The sequence below is a fragment of the Carettochelys insculpta genome, chromosome 6 (assembly GCF_033958435.1).
Source record: "Carettochelys insculpta isolate YL-2023 chromosome 6, ASM3395843v1, whole genome shotgun sequence".
Classification (NCBI taxonomy): Eukaryota; Metazoa; Chordata; order Testudines; family Carettochelyidae; genus Carettochelys; species Carettochelys insculpta.
In genome coordinates, this window is record NC_134142.1 from 112387146 (window position 1) to 112401778 (window position 14633).

Sequence of the window (14633 nt, forward strand, 5' to 3'; positions counted from 1 at the left end):
TTTGTATCTGCAAAAATGACCTACTAAAATTGGCGGGGACATCTGCAGATGCAAATATCTGCAAATTTGCAGGGCTCTCATCCAAAACTTAATAAAATGAGCACTTCAGCGGTCATGTGTTCTAATGCTAGATTCCTTAGATGTAGCATAATGTGTTGTCTACTATTCTTAAATCTATTAATGAAATTAAGATGTTCTATTCAGATCTTCTTACTCGCTGTCTTGCATCATCTGACAACTATAAAACCTATGATATCCAGAATGACAAATTCCTTAAGACAAAGGTAGGAGCATTTTAAAACATATCGGCTACGTCTACACGTGCCCCAAACTTCGAAATGGCCATGCAAATGGCCATTTCGAAGTTTACTAATGAAGCGCTGAAATGCATATTCAGCGCTTCATTAGCATGCGGGCGGCAGCGGCGCTTCGAAATTGACGCGCCTTGCCGCCGCGCAGCGCGTCCAGACGGGGCGCCTTTTCGAAAGGGCCCCGCCTACTTCGAAGTCCCCTTATTCCCATGAGGTCATGGGAATAAGGGGACTTCGAAGAAGGTGGCGTCCTTTCGAAAAGGAGCCCCGTCTGGACGTGCCGCGCGGCGGCAAGGCGCGTCAATTTCGAAGCGCCGCTGCCGCCCGCATGCTAATGAAGCGCTGAATATGCATTTCAGCGCTTCATTAGTAAACTTCAAAATGGTCATTTGCATGGCCATTTCGAAGTTTGGGGCACGTGTAGACACGGCCATCTTGAGCAAGAAGTTGTTTGTAACAGGTTCATTTTCTTTCAAAGGTATTTGCTGCCTTGAATTTCCATTTTCTATCAGCAATCAAGAGAGGGCAAAAAATAATAGCTGAGGCTCCATATCTGTCACAGATAACGGAATTCATGGATTCTGAGACTTTCTGCAGCCACCCTGACCTCTGCAAGGGCCAGCAGTCAGCTGCTTAGATGGACAGTCTCTTCACATATTGCTGAAGCAGCACCCAGCAGGCCAGAGCAGCCACTTCCTCAGCAGCCTTTCAGGCAGAGGTCCTCAGCTGGCCTACGTAGCCACTTCAGCTCCACATAGATTGTGGTCCTTAGTGGCTAGTGCTTCCTGCCCCAGGTGGCCTTCTCTCTCTCCAGCAACAGCTTCCCACCCTGCATCCCTGGGCACCTTCTTCCCTCCCAGAATAGATTACAGGAATGTTTAGTGTAAGTCAGAGTCCATTATTTTTGATTTATTGCCCATGACCTGTCTATGACTTTTACAAAACTACCTGACTAAATCATACCCATAGTCATGGCTACAACCAGATACTGACAGGGACAATACAACTTCTTAAGAACCCTCTCCTGCTCTACAATGTAGTACTTCACCAGCCTTATATTTAATCTCTGCAGTTGAAGAGTAACCAGGTATTTGTCAGTGTATTAAGTAAGGTTCTCAGTTTACTTCAAGTTGTTACCTAAATATCACTACTAAAATGTATGTCCAAACAAAAGTTAACATTTAAAATCGCACTATTAAATATATTTGCAGGTGACAAAGACGGTAAGAGACTACATGAATAACTTGGATAACATGAACCTCCTGTTTTACTGCTTTTGTAAAAAAAATAGAGGTAAATGTTTACCTTTTTGGAGTGTTGTAATTTCTTGGTTGATTCACTACCTTCAACACTGAAAGTACAAAGTCTGAATCTGGATCAGGTCATGACTTAAGCACATTTGATGGAATAATTTTGTTAAGTTTAACAACTTTAAGTTGTTAAGTTTGTTAAATTGACTGGCCAAATCAAGACAGGAGCTAGGCATGCTATATAACCAAAGCATACAGGAGATGCTTATATACTCCTTGATTGAATTAGTTTTAAAAGACAGTAAGTTATTTTGACACTTAGACAAAGTTCACCTTCCCTCTCCAAATCTTAAGCAACAGACGACAACCATGAGATTAGATGGCTCTGCTGTGAACAACTTTGGTACCTTAATGTTTAGTATCCTAAAAAAGTCCAAAATTCATTTCAGACCCAGCTTCTTATTCCCCAGAATTTTGGTGGGGGGGCGGTTTGTGGGGGAGTTAAAAATTCCGTACACATCACTTATGACAGATTGCTTAGACAATTAAATTCAAATACATTAACTGTGTATTAAGAGCCCCTTCTCAAGCATAGTGAGACATTTTGCAGCTTACTGGCCTCCCTTGCAAAACTACATTTGTACACTGAGTGCACAATCACACTGAAAATGGGTCCTCAGAAAGCTAGCTGTGTAGAAAAGCTCCGTTTTTCATGACACAGTTCTACGTACAATGCACTGGATTCCTGGGAGAAAATGAAGATGTTTGAATAGCCATGTTAGTCTCAAATCTGTTGCTAGGGCAACAGGAGACTCAGCATCTCCTCTGACAAGTAAGATACAGAATAAGTGAACAGAGAAGATTCCACATTATATAAGAACAACTGGATGAATCCAAATTAAAAGTAACTGAGGTGAAGATGGTAGGATACAGAAATATGAACTAATTGTGGCAAGTTACTCTTATGGGCAAGGCACCAAATCGGGGCTCAGAAGAAAAGTACACTTCATAGCTATACCACAGACTATGACTCTGGTGATTAAGCTGTGTCATGGTTCATCAAGTATAAAATAGAGATACTTTCCTGTTTTGCAGGGATATTTAGGGTTAATAAATAAATTAATTTTTTTGACACTAGAGAGGCATGGGCCCCTAAGTACCTAATTGGCTACTTTTTTCAGTAAGGCTGAACCTAAAATGATAATTTTAGCAAATCTTCCCCCTATTGCAGTTCCACTATAGAGCAAGTATAGAGAAATCATGGGCATTTACTGTAGTCTCCGAACAGAAGTAAAAACACCTCTGTGGGAGGCCTACAACAACTTACCCATTAGTGGTAGTGCTGATGGAGCTGCACTCACGCTAACCCAATGAGATCACCTTAAATTATTTTCAGAGAAGCAGCTTAAGGAAGACTATTCACAGCAACATTTAGTATAGTAAGTTTTCAAAAGTACATTGACTATTTTCTTGAACTAGATTTTTATGTCAGCCCACCTATTCCAGTAAAAGGACTCCAATGTTGCAAGATCTATTTGGATCTGATGTTGTGCACAGAATACATTTAGCAGATATAGGAACAGAATTCTTAATTTCACGTAATATTCAAGATTTCATGCACTGGGATTCTGCCTAGAATTTGCTTGTGAGAGGACCACTACATTGTCCCTTTTCATGTCTAGAAAACACTGAATAACCATTAAGCAAGGACCATCCATTCTTTGCAGTGGGAAATGTAGAAGTCCTTTGGAAAAAAAAAAAAAAAATCACATGTGATTATATAATTAAATATACCATAATGCATATCCATAAGGAGGTAAATTAAGGCTGCAGACAACTTAATTCTTTTCTAATCTCAAGTGTGATATTTTACTGACTTTTTAATGTGGTCTTTTGTATACATTTCTTTTAAAAAGAAGTTAAGCAAACTGAAAACAAATCATCATAGGTAATCATACTGAACCTTCCATAGATCAATGGCAGGATTGAGACTTTCAGAGCCATAGTACAAATATGAACCTGTAAAGTACTGCCAGCAAAAGCAGACTATTATCCTTTGTGGACCAGCCTTAAGAAATAAAAGACAGTAGTTTTCACATTATTCGCTAGCAGCATGGGAAGGATAGAGCTAAGAAATCCAAGGCTCAGCCTCAGATTCTGGACAAATGTACTCTAGTAATGGTTGCATACTGTTTGTCTACCTCCCATTCATCCTACATAAGCCATCTCTTCTTCCACTGCAGCTTACTCCTCAGCACCAGCAGAGGAAAGCCCAGAGCACAGAGGTCCAGGTAGCAAGAAATAGAATTTTTGAGCAAATATGTACAGGTAAACAGCAATTTTCAGAGGCTGAAGTCAAGTTTGAGTGGACTGCACAGACAATAAATGGCATCTGCAAATTCAACGTCAACACCCTGTCCCCCAGTCACAAAAGGTGCTAAAGTTTCTCAGAAGTATTTTAAAAAATTAATATTGGAAAAAAAATCCTTAAGTTAATTCTCAATGCTGCTTAATTTTTCTCCTCAAGTTTTCCCCAAAAGTCATCTTGCATGGAAAATATGAACCTAAGCCATTAAAATTGAGTAGTTATAAGCAACTGAAAACTGTTTTTACAATGCCCTAATTCACTTTGATTTCTAAAATACATATAAAACAATACATGACAACATTAATATTAGCTGGCTTGAGAGTTTGGCCAATTCAAATATAAATCCACGGTCTGAAGCTATTATAAAAATGTAAGATATGTGATTTTTTTTTCAATTACAGATTGTTTTCTTTAAATACAGTAGGGAGAAGGGAATCTAAGTTGTTTCCAGGCAAACTGGTGAATATTGAGGGCTGCAATCACATCACTAACAGAGATTAAATGAACTTTTTGCAATTCCAGGGATTACTTAACCCAAGAGAAAGTTTGGTGTTTGAGGGAAGAGGGAAAAAAAGATGCAGAAGTGAAGACAAGCATTAATGTCAGCAGCTCTTACATTGTCTGAGAGCAGAGGCTAGCCCTAAAAAGGGCTTTTCTGCCATTTTGTACTTTAACAACGGCAACATTAAAGGAAAAAAGCTAGATTTCAGTTTAACTAACCTGCTCTCCCACATCTCTACCATTGTTCTTTCTATTGTAAAAGACATACCTACCAACATTTTCAATTAAGTGGCTCTGATACTTAAGAACAAAGTCTAGCACAGAAATTAATCATTACTGGAACTTTCTGCAGCACAGGTGCGTACAATAGGGCGTTTTGCCCTCTTCCCCTCCACCACCATGACCAAAATAAAAAAAAAAATACAAAAACAGGGAGAGCATAAAGAAAGAAAAATACTGAGTCTAGAAAAGAAGTTCCTTTTGCACTTTAGTAGCAGTAGATAAGTTTGCTCATGGTACAAAGCAAAACTATTTATTCAAGTGACATTCAACAGCTAGTTTATTTTTTTAACTCTATCTCCCTCAAAGGAAAAAAAACTTTTTATATCCTGACAGTGCACACAAAATAAAGAGACCCATGCAATTTGGAAGAGATACCACTCAGCATACTTTACAATGAAACCTAAAGATAGAAAGATTTAAGCCAATACACAAATATGTGGAAGGGGAGTGTAAATACATTTATAATACAGCATATAGAGACAACAAAGCAATCTGCATGCCTAATCTCCAGGAGTACGTCTGCTCTGTAATTAAAAACCCATGGCTGGCCAATGCCAGCTGATGCAGGCTCCTGGGGCTTAGACTAAGGCAGAGGTGAGCAATAATTTTTGATGGGGTGGCCCCAATCCAAGAACTTGGTAAGGGGTCAAGGGCTGCAGGTTAACAAAAAGAGGTGAAGGGGGTCTGAGATGGAGGTTGGATGCAGAAGGGAGCACAGGGTAAGGAAATGGGAGCAGAAATGAGTGTGGGATCTGGAATGAGTTTGAGTGAAGTAGATGATTGTGACCTGAGGCAGGGCATTGGGGTGCCAGGTACAGGAGGTGGTTGTGACCAAGAATGGGGTGCAGAGGATTTGGTCTGTGACATAGGGCAGGAGGGGATTATGATCTGGTGCAGGGTTGGGTGCACAAGAGGACTCTGACCTAGTGGAGGGCTGTCAGAGGGTGTACAGGATCTGGGAGGAAGTCATGACTAGGGCAGGTCTCGGGTGCAGGAGGGAGTTCTGAGGGTTGGAGAGTTGTGACCTGGAGCAGGGCACAGAGCTGGGCTGTGAGAGAGGGTGGGATGCCAGGTGCAGGATCTGGTCAGGAGGCATTTAGATTCAGTGGCTCCTGGCTAGGAGGACAATAAGGCCTTGGGCAGGCTTACTGCCTGCCACATGTCCACAAACCAGAGCCTCTTCTGGAGCCCAGGATCTGAAACCCACTCCCCCACGTCCCCACGCTAGGTTTCAGAATCTGGGATGCAACACCAGAAAGAACATCTATTGATATGTTTATCTGATATGAAAGTCTCATTAGCAACCCAGCAGATTTTAGTCATTTGCCAAGAAAAATTAACTCAAGTGTCTAACCATGAAATGCTATGAGGCCTGAGATTGACAGCCTCCCTTCAACTGATAAATGATGGCAACTGCAAAAAATCAGCTACTCCTCTATTCTCCATCACCCAGGAATTGCAAGTACTATCAAATGAAAATCAAAGCACACTAAATCCAAGTAATGCTATTTGTGATTACAGGAAAGGAATTGGTTACAGAAAAAATAGTTCAGCAAACCTTCCACTTGAATACAAATATACATTATATTCTAAGGACACTGACAGTAGTATTACCAAAAATACCTAAACTTAAAAAGCAAGTCAAAAAACTTCAGAGTTAAGTTTGAAACCTAACATGCCATTAGGCTTCTTGCACAAGATCACAAGTGCCTTTGGCTTACAAACGAGGGTGAATGTAATTTAAAATAAATATTTTTTTCCAGGTACTATCCCTATTACAACCCTGGTCCCTTCCAGGTCTTTAAAAGCTCCCTGCTGACTTTTACTGCAGCTCTGCCTGCTCTCGCCTAAGCTGTGCACTAGGGTGCACCTGTTCACTTCTACCTCTGCTTTTAGGTAGAATTAACCAAAACCTAACAATACAGATTGAGCCTCTCTCATCTGGCAGCCTTGGGACCTGATCAGTGCCAGACGAGAGAATTTTCAGGAGGGGAGGTCAATATTTTCTAGCACATTACCATTAGAAGACATTTAGGGGTCAATTACAGCTTAACAATAGTACAGATCACAGAGCCAGGACTGGTGGATGTAAACTAATTGTATGGGATCGCATGAAACTTGGCCGTACCCATGATAAGTGGTTGTCCAGCTAACTAAAATCATGCTGGATTATGGAGTTTGCTAGACCAGAGAGTTCTGCATTACAGAGGTTCAACCTTTAGGCTGCATCTACACTACAATCAGTCCCCTTTTGAAAGGGCAATGCAAATGAGGCAAATTGGAAATGCAAATGAAGCACCAATTTACATCTCATGCTTCATTTGCGTAAGTGCATTTTCAAAAGAGTCTTTTGAAAAGGAAACTACAATGTAGCCAGGGTTCCTTTAAAATAAAACCCCATTTTCACAAGCACTGTTTTTTTCCAGGAAGAAGGGTGCTTTCAAAACCAGTGTTCCATTTCAAAAGAACCCACATCTACACTGCTGTTTTTCTCTCAAAAGACTTTCAAAATTGTGATATGCAAATGAAGCACAAGATATATAAATCAGTGCTTCATTTGTATTTCCAATTAGCCTTATTTGCATTCCCCTTTCAAAGAGGGAATGGGGTGTAGATGCAGCCTTACTGACATTCACCAACATCCTATACCCTTCAAAACAGACTTAAAACTTAGGATGGTACAACTCAGCATATTCTGACTACTGGAAGAGTTTAAAAAGTGGCACAAGCTCCACTGCCAACAATTCGCTCATGACGTGACCTTTCTACTTCTAAATAGATGAAGTCACTATCCTCTAAACAAGGGTGTGCAAAGTGTGGGGTGCAAAATTTCAAAAGGAGAGCACAGAGCAATTGGCCTGCCTCCCCCCATGGCCTCAGCTGCCTCCCTGGGCCTCCCCCCCCCACCCCCATCTCTGGCTCCTCTTGCCAGCCCTGCCTCCTCTTCTCTAGCACAGCCAGAGCCCACTGGCTGTGTGAGAGTAGCTCTAGCTGTTGCTCCACGTGAATCCTGAGCTTGCTGCCTGCAGCCCTGCCACACCTCCCAGGAAAGCCAGGAAGAGGGCACCAAAAGGCTGCAACTGAACAGCTCTTGACCTGTACCAGATGCAGTGAAGGAGGAGAGCAAGCCATGTGTAAGTGAGCTGCATCACCCCACTCCTGCCTCATCCTGCCATCACTGCTGGTCCCCCCCAGCCCAGGAAGGGAGCCTTGTACTTGGCACCCAGCTTTGCTTGGGCTTCTCTGAATGCCCTGTGAGGCGATGACAAGGGGTGCAGGTGCAAGCACTGGGCACGTGGGGAGTGTGGAAGGGATGTGTAGAGGCTAAGGCAGCAGTCAGCAGGGGTAGGGAGTGAGCCCAAGTTGTGCCTGGAGGGAGTGTGTGTGGGACCCCAGCCAGCCCCTTCTTTATGAAAGCTAGGAGAAGGCGTTCACCCTGTGCTTCAGTTAGGCAGGACGCTGCCTCTCCTAGGAGGCTTGCCTGCAGTGCGAGCCCTGCTTAACACAATGCCAACAACATCCTAGTGCAGGAGTGCACAAAGCAGGAAGGCTTGGCATTTCATAAGGGTTGGCAGTGCAGTTGGCCTCTCTCCCCTGCAGCTTTTGTTGGCTCCTCCAGCTGCTACTGCCTCCTCCTCACCCCCACAGCCACCACGGGAGCAAGACATGTCACTTCCAGGAGACGTCTGTTCACTTCCAGGGCTGTGGGTGGACCCCTGCTAACCGCAAGGACAAAAAATGGGGCCCCATGCAAAATGTTTGCTCATCCCTATTTCTAAAACACTATAATGCTTATCTGCATCTGAATGAAGAACTGACAACTGAACATAAGCAAGACAAGACTCACAATATTGAGAAGAAAATGCATGCTCAAACATCACAACAATTTTATTTCCATCACAGCATTTCATCTATATTTGTTAAGACACTTTAAGTCCCTAAGATCCTACTGGACTCATCTCTAGTTATGAATATCCAGGCAGAAATAGGTGTGAAAATCTTCTCTCCATTGCCCTTAAGTTACGTTCTTTCCTCTGAAATGAAATTCTGACCATACTGAATTGTGCTAATCACCTCTGGATTAGACTGTTACAATTCACTGTTTGTGGTACAAGATTTAGGGAAGGTAAAAATATAGCTCACACAGACCTTTGCATCCTTCACAAGAAAGGCCTATGAAAAAAAATATCAAACATATTATGCTCCCCACTGCCCACACATACCCAGATCACTTTCAGCTGAAATTCCAAGCCCTGATTTTAATCTTTAAGGCTCTCCATAGGTAGGACCTAATGATAGAGTTTAATTCAAAACCAAGTTTCATCCACAATCTAACACAGCTGCATGCCTAAGGAACAATGTAAACATTTTTTATACTAGCAACGAAGGGTCCTGTGGCACCTTATAGACTAACAGAAAAGTTTTGAGCATCAGCTTTCGTGAGCACAGACTCACTTCATCAGATGCTGGTCTTGGAAATCTGCCGGCAGATTTCCAAGACCAGCATCTGATGAAGTGAGTCTGTGCTCACGAAAGCTGATGCTCAAAACTTTTCTGTTAGTCTATAAGGTGCCACAGGACCCTTTGTTGCTGTTGTTACAGATCCAGACTAACACGGCTACCCCTCCGATACTTGATATTTTTTATACTGACATTTGCAATATCCAGAGAAAAGTACGCACTCCAGTGTGCCTCTCCACCTCAGCAGAGCTACCTTCCAGAATAAGAATTGAGCCCAGATTTTGCTGTTCTCAGGACACACTGCAAGGACACTTTTTTGTAGTGATAACCACAAAGACAAGGATTACCAAAAAAAAAACTTAAACCTGGAAAACCCCAAACATGGAGAACAAAGTACACTATGGACAACTCTATGCAAACATTACTACAACTGACAGCGATAAGTAACAGACAAGATAGGTGAGAGAGCAATTTATTGCACCAACTTCTATTTTATTCCACAGTGAAAAGTTATATCTTAAAAATACTTAAGGTGATTACTGTTTTATTTTCCAAGGCAATCTTCATTTGCATTACACAATTTTGTATTACATTTTTCTTATTAGTAGCAAAACAAATGATAAAGCATTCAATGGACAATCATTTATCCTGGTTTTAAATGCTGAAGGCAGATGGTGGATATACTACAGAAAGTTGCAACAGAAAGTCACTAAAGCTTTCATACAGAATCAGTATTGTTGTGATGAATTAAGTATAAATAATAAGCTCAGTTACTTTATAGCAGCATCTGTACAGTAAGTATGATTTTGTCTAAAGAACAAGAGGGTAAATTGTACTGATTTTACTACAAAATCACATATTGCCAGTATCCCTCATTCAGCAAATATAAGTAAGGACTTTTTGTTTCTCTTTAGTCAGGTGCTTCTAAGACTGGTGACCCTCAAGGGGTTTGCCTATTCACATCCCAACACTTTCCTGGCACACAGACTTGATTCACAATACAGTAGTTCCTAAAGTTATGTGAAGGTTATGTTCCCAACATGCCCTCATGTACCTCAAACTTCACATAAATTTTGGGGTGGGGGGTTGCCCTGCAGAACACACGTTTTGCAGCTAGAGAAGCAGCAGGAGCACCTGGAGCTCTTTTTGAAAGGTGAGTCCTGGGGTTGGGGAGGCAGCTGGCGAGAGTTAAGCCTGGGGTGGATTAGGGCTGCAGTGGAGTTAAGTGAAAGCTGTGCACAGGAGAGCACTTGAACTGGTGGTTTGGGGGGTGGGGGCGTTGAGCTAGCACTGTGCTCAGGTGGTGAGCCGGGTTGCTGAGGGTTTGAACTGGGGCAGAGGTTTGAGCTGGAGCCGCAAAAGGGGGGGTTTGAACCAGGGTTGCATGTGGGGGTGGTGAGCTGGAGTGGGGTTTGAGGGTGGTAAGCAGAGCTAGGGGGTGGGGGTTGAACCAGATCACGCAGGGCTGGGGGGACTGAGCCAGGGCCAGAGGGAGCAGGATTTTGAGCTGCACTTAAATCGCATTAAGGCGAGTTAAACTCAATTTGAAATTGCTCATTTCGAGGGTTTACTGTATTACAAAGACACTTACACTTTTCAGGTTTCTCCTACTTACTACTGATATAGTGTCCAAACTCAAATCCTTGCACAAAAGTAACAGGCCTAACTCAAGAGCCCAAAACAAAAGAAGTCCTGTAGCACTTCAAAGACTAAAAAAGGATTTATTAGGTGATGCCCTTTTATGGGATAAACCCACTCTTCAAGAGCCAAACTTAACATGTATGGAAAGCTTAATGTGACCATTAATTTTCTTTTGCATGTTTTATCTGTTCGGGGGCCCATTATCACCAGCCTGATTTTTCTTCTTGTCTACTAATTCAGATGAAAAGGAAAATGTTACATGTTCTCAGTGTGAGCTATTACAACAAATCTTTATGAAGAACAGAAGTCCTCAAGTCCCAGGCTAAGGGCCTAAGCACTACACCATCTTTTTAGCCTACAAGTGGAGAAGAATGCCTCCATGCAACAAGTTGCTCATTGTCTTGTTTATATAATACATAAATCCACGTTTACTAGATGATGATGTTGCTTCTATTTTCACCTTTATCCACACTCCCAGTGAGTCATTTTTCCACCCCCTATTTCCATTACTACTCTCTGCATTTCGTCTTCATAGCATAAAGTATAGAGGGTTTTGTTTCTGCTGCATCCTTGAAAACTACACAATGGCTGACAATATTTGAGATTCTTATCATCAGTATGGATCATGACAGCTGCAGAAATGACAGCCATCTTTTTAGTTATCAAGGTTCCCTAGAGCCAGAATGCACAAAGTGGGGTATGACCCCATTGAAGGGGGTATGAAATTTCATTAGAAGGGCGCAGCATGATTGGCTGCCAGATCTCAGGGTCATCCATCTCATTAAATGTTGAATGTTACTGTTTTTATGTATGTGTATTCATATTGACATACCAACTAAAAGTTTTTGCATTCTACATCTTTATTTTCTTATACATTAAAAGGTCTTTTCTTCACATGAATATAACAAATTTCTGTCTGTTTGGATTACATTACAGAGGTAGGGGACACTTAATTGCAGGTACAAGTAGTGGGGCCCAATATAAAAAAAGTTTGCTTACCCCTGCCCTAGAGTTTTGGTCATCTTCACTAACCACAGGCAAAGTCTAATTTTTTCCAGTCATGGAATTGTACTTTTGTGCAATTCTATAGTGGAAAAAAAAAACCATTGCTTCTCCCCTAATCTGTCTACATGTAGCACAAGTTACAATCCCTTGATGTCTCTATATCTTAAGAGAATTAAATATAGTCAAAGATCATGATAAACTCGTTCAATGATCCCATTAGCTCATTATGGGGGAATACTAAAATAACACTGTCAGATAAATTTATTGTAAGTTCTACCAACGTTGTTATTATGCTTTATTTAAAATCATTGTGTCTGAATATTTGCCTAACAATGACTGGCCAGGAGTCCTCATGAACATCCAATATTTGACTGCAAACATTTTAAAAAGAGTTACCTTTGTGCTTAGTATATATCCAATTCCAAGGTCACATAAAGAACTCCAAGAATTCAGACTTTTTATTAACATGCACCCCCCTCCTCCCCCAGGTTGTCCCTTTATCAGACACACTACAGCATGTGTTTCCCTTTGACTCACACACACCACTCCCTTGACATCACCCAGTTGCAGTTTTCATGACTCTTCACCTCACCCTGAATCTTCCAAAGATTAGGAACAAAAGCTCCATGCTCATGTTACATGTGTCTAACTAAAACAGATTTTTTTAAAAGCCAGACTTTTTAAAAGTCAACGGACAGGCACAAAATGTTCCATGTGAGCAAAATTAAACTGGCCTCCAACTGATGCCTTACTTTAATTCAGTAACATTCTGAATTAAGCTAAACAGATACAGCTCTACAGTAAAATAGATTTAAGTGTGTCCATAGGGGCTGCTTGGGGATGGGAGGGTGCTGTACCTATTTAAATTAAATAAAAAAACACAGGCTTAAATTCCATTATCACCACCTTTACCTTCTAACAAGGCCAGAATCACAATGCATGGAGCACTTATTTCTATGGGAACAGAGAGGAAGCCGTGCTAGTCTATACACTACCAAACAAAAAGCAGTCAAGTAGCTGGCTTTTATATTCAAATTCGGCACATTAACACGTGGTTTAAATCGTGATGGGAACTTTCTGAGTCAGGGTAGGGGCTCATCTGCATACCTGGCTCAATCTAATTCTTGATCTTCCCCCCCACCCTCTGATTTGCTCACCTTGATTATCTTTTGCTGATTTGTCCTCCTTGCTTACTGTTTTTGGTTCTCTGTGCCTTAAATATTGAGTCTGTTCTGGTCTGGCTAAGGTCTGAAGAAGTGGGTCTGTCCCACGAAAGCTCACCTAATAAACTATTTTGCTAGTCTTTAAAGTGCTACTTGACTGCTTTTTTCTTTCTTTCTATGGGGTGAATGAGAGCTCTCAATCCACATTTTACACAAACAATCAAAACCAGGTACTAAGCATCACCTGAATGAGACTAACAAGAAGTCTTGTGGCACCTTATAGACTAACAGATATTTTGGAGCATAAGCTTTCATGGGCAAAGACTCGTGCTCCAAAATATCTGTTAGTCTATAAGGTGCCACAAGACTTCTTCTTGTTCTTGAAGCTACAGACTACCAGGGCTACCTCTCTGATACTGAATGAGATTATCACCTTCACTACAAATCAACAAAAAGGAAGCTGCAGGACACAGCAGAACTTGCAGATTTCAAAACAAGTGGTGATGATGGGGGATGGGGAAGGGGTAATCAGGGAAAAGGGCAAGAGACACTCACTTACGTAGAAGCACCACCCTCATAGAAACCCACCAAGCACACCCATAGAGACTAGTTTATCCCCTGAGCACCCAGGCTCCCAAATACACCTCACATAAAACAGGGTCACACAGCTGCCTTCCTCATACAAAACAAGCCCCTTCCCCCTCAGAACCCCTGCGTTCTGCCTCCTGACTTCAACTCACCACAACCCCCCCCGCTAGGGCAGCCCCCGCTTCTTCTCCCCCCTCCCCCCTGAAAAAAAACCCCACGCTAGGGCAGCCCCCGCTTCTTCTCCCCCCTCCCCCCCCGAAAAAAACCTCCACGTTAGGGCAGCCCCCGCTTCTTCTCCCCCCTCCCCCCCCGAAAAAAACCTCCACGTTAGGGCAGCCCCCGCTTCTTCTCTCCCCTCATCTGCCCCCCCACTAAGGCAGCCCCTGCTTCCCCCCCCATGAATAACCCTAGGGCAACCCCTGCTTCTTCTCGCGCCCCCCCATCAGCCCCCTCCCCTGCTAAGGCAGCCCTTCCTTCTCCCCCGTCGGAACCAGCCCCCCACTAGGGCAACCCCTACTTCCCCCGCTGCCCCCCCCCGAATCAGCCCCTGCTTCTCCCACTCCCCCCCGCCACGCCAGCAGCCCCTTCCCGGCTCAGCCCCCGGGCCCGGCCGCACTCACAGTTGCGGATGTCGGAGATGAAGACCGCCAGGCCCCGCATCCCGTCTCCCTTCGACACGGCCGGCATCTCGGCCCAGCAGCGGAGCCCAGAGCCCTCAGCAAAACAGAACCGCTACAACCACTGCCGCCTCCGCGCTCCAGTTCTTCAGCCTCTGCCGGGGAGCGCAGGCGCGGACCGCCCAGCCGCCCCGCAGGCAAAACAAGGTCAGGCGCGGCGGAGGAAGGGGGTGCGGCGTGAGGGGAGAAAGGGGCCAGCAGCGCCCCCTGCTGCGTGGCGAGTGGGAAGGTCAAGGAGGCGGGAGCTGGTTAATAGTAACAGTCTCTCCCGCCCGCTCCAGAGGAGGGCAGCCGATTGCAGGGTGGGGACACCGGAGTGTAATATAGCGGAGGGGTGGCCGTGTGAGTCTGGATCTGTAACAGCAACGAAGGGTCCTGTGGCACCT

The 14633-nt window shown here is 43.3% G+C and overlaps 1 protein-coding gene across 3 annotated transcripts in view; it reads right to left on the minus strand.

The window, feature by feature from the left end:
- AP2A2 (adaptor related protein complex 2 subunit alpha 2) overlaps window positions 1–14328 on the minus strand; it is a 106818-nt gene extending 92490 nt beyond the window's left edge. For all 3 annotated transcript variants that reach the window (XM_074997841.1, XM_074997840.1, XM_074997842.1), the window contains exon 1: window positions 14191–14328. In XM_074997841.1, the coding sequence (XP_074853942.1) occupies window positions 14191–14257 (67 nt within the window). In that variant the 5' untranslated portion in view covers window positions 14258–14328. The remainder of the gene's footprint in view (window positions 1–14190) is intronic.
- Between the last annotated feature and the right edge of the window lie 305 nt (window positions 14329–14633).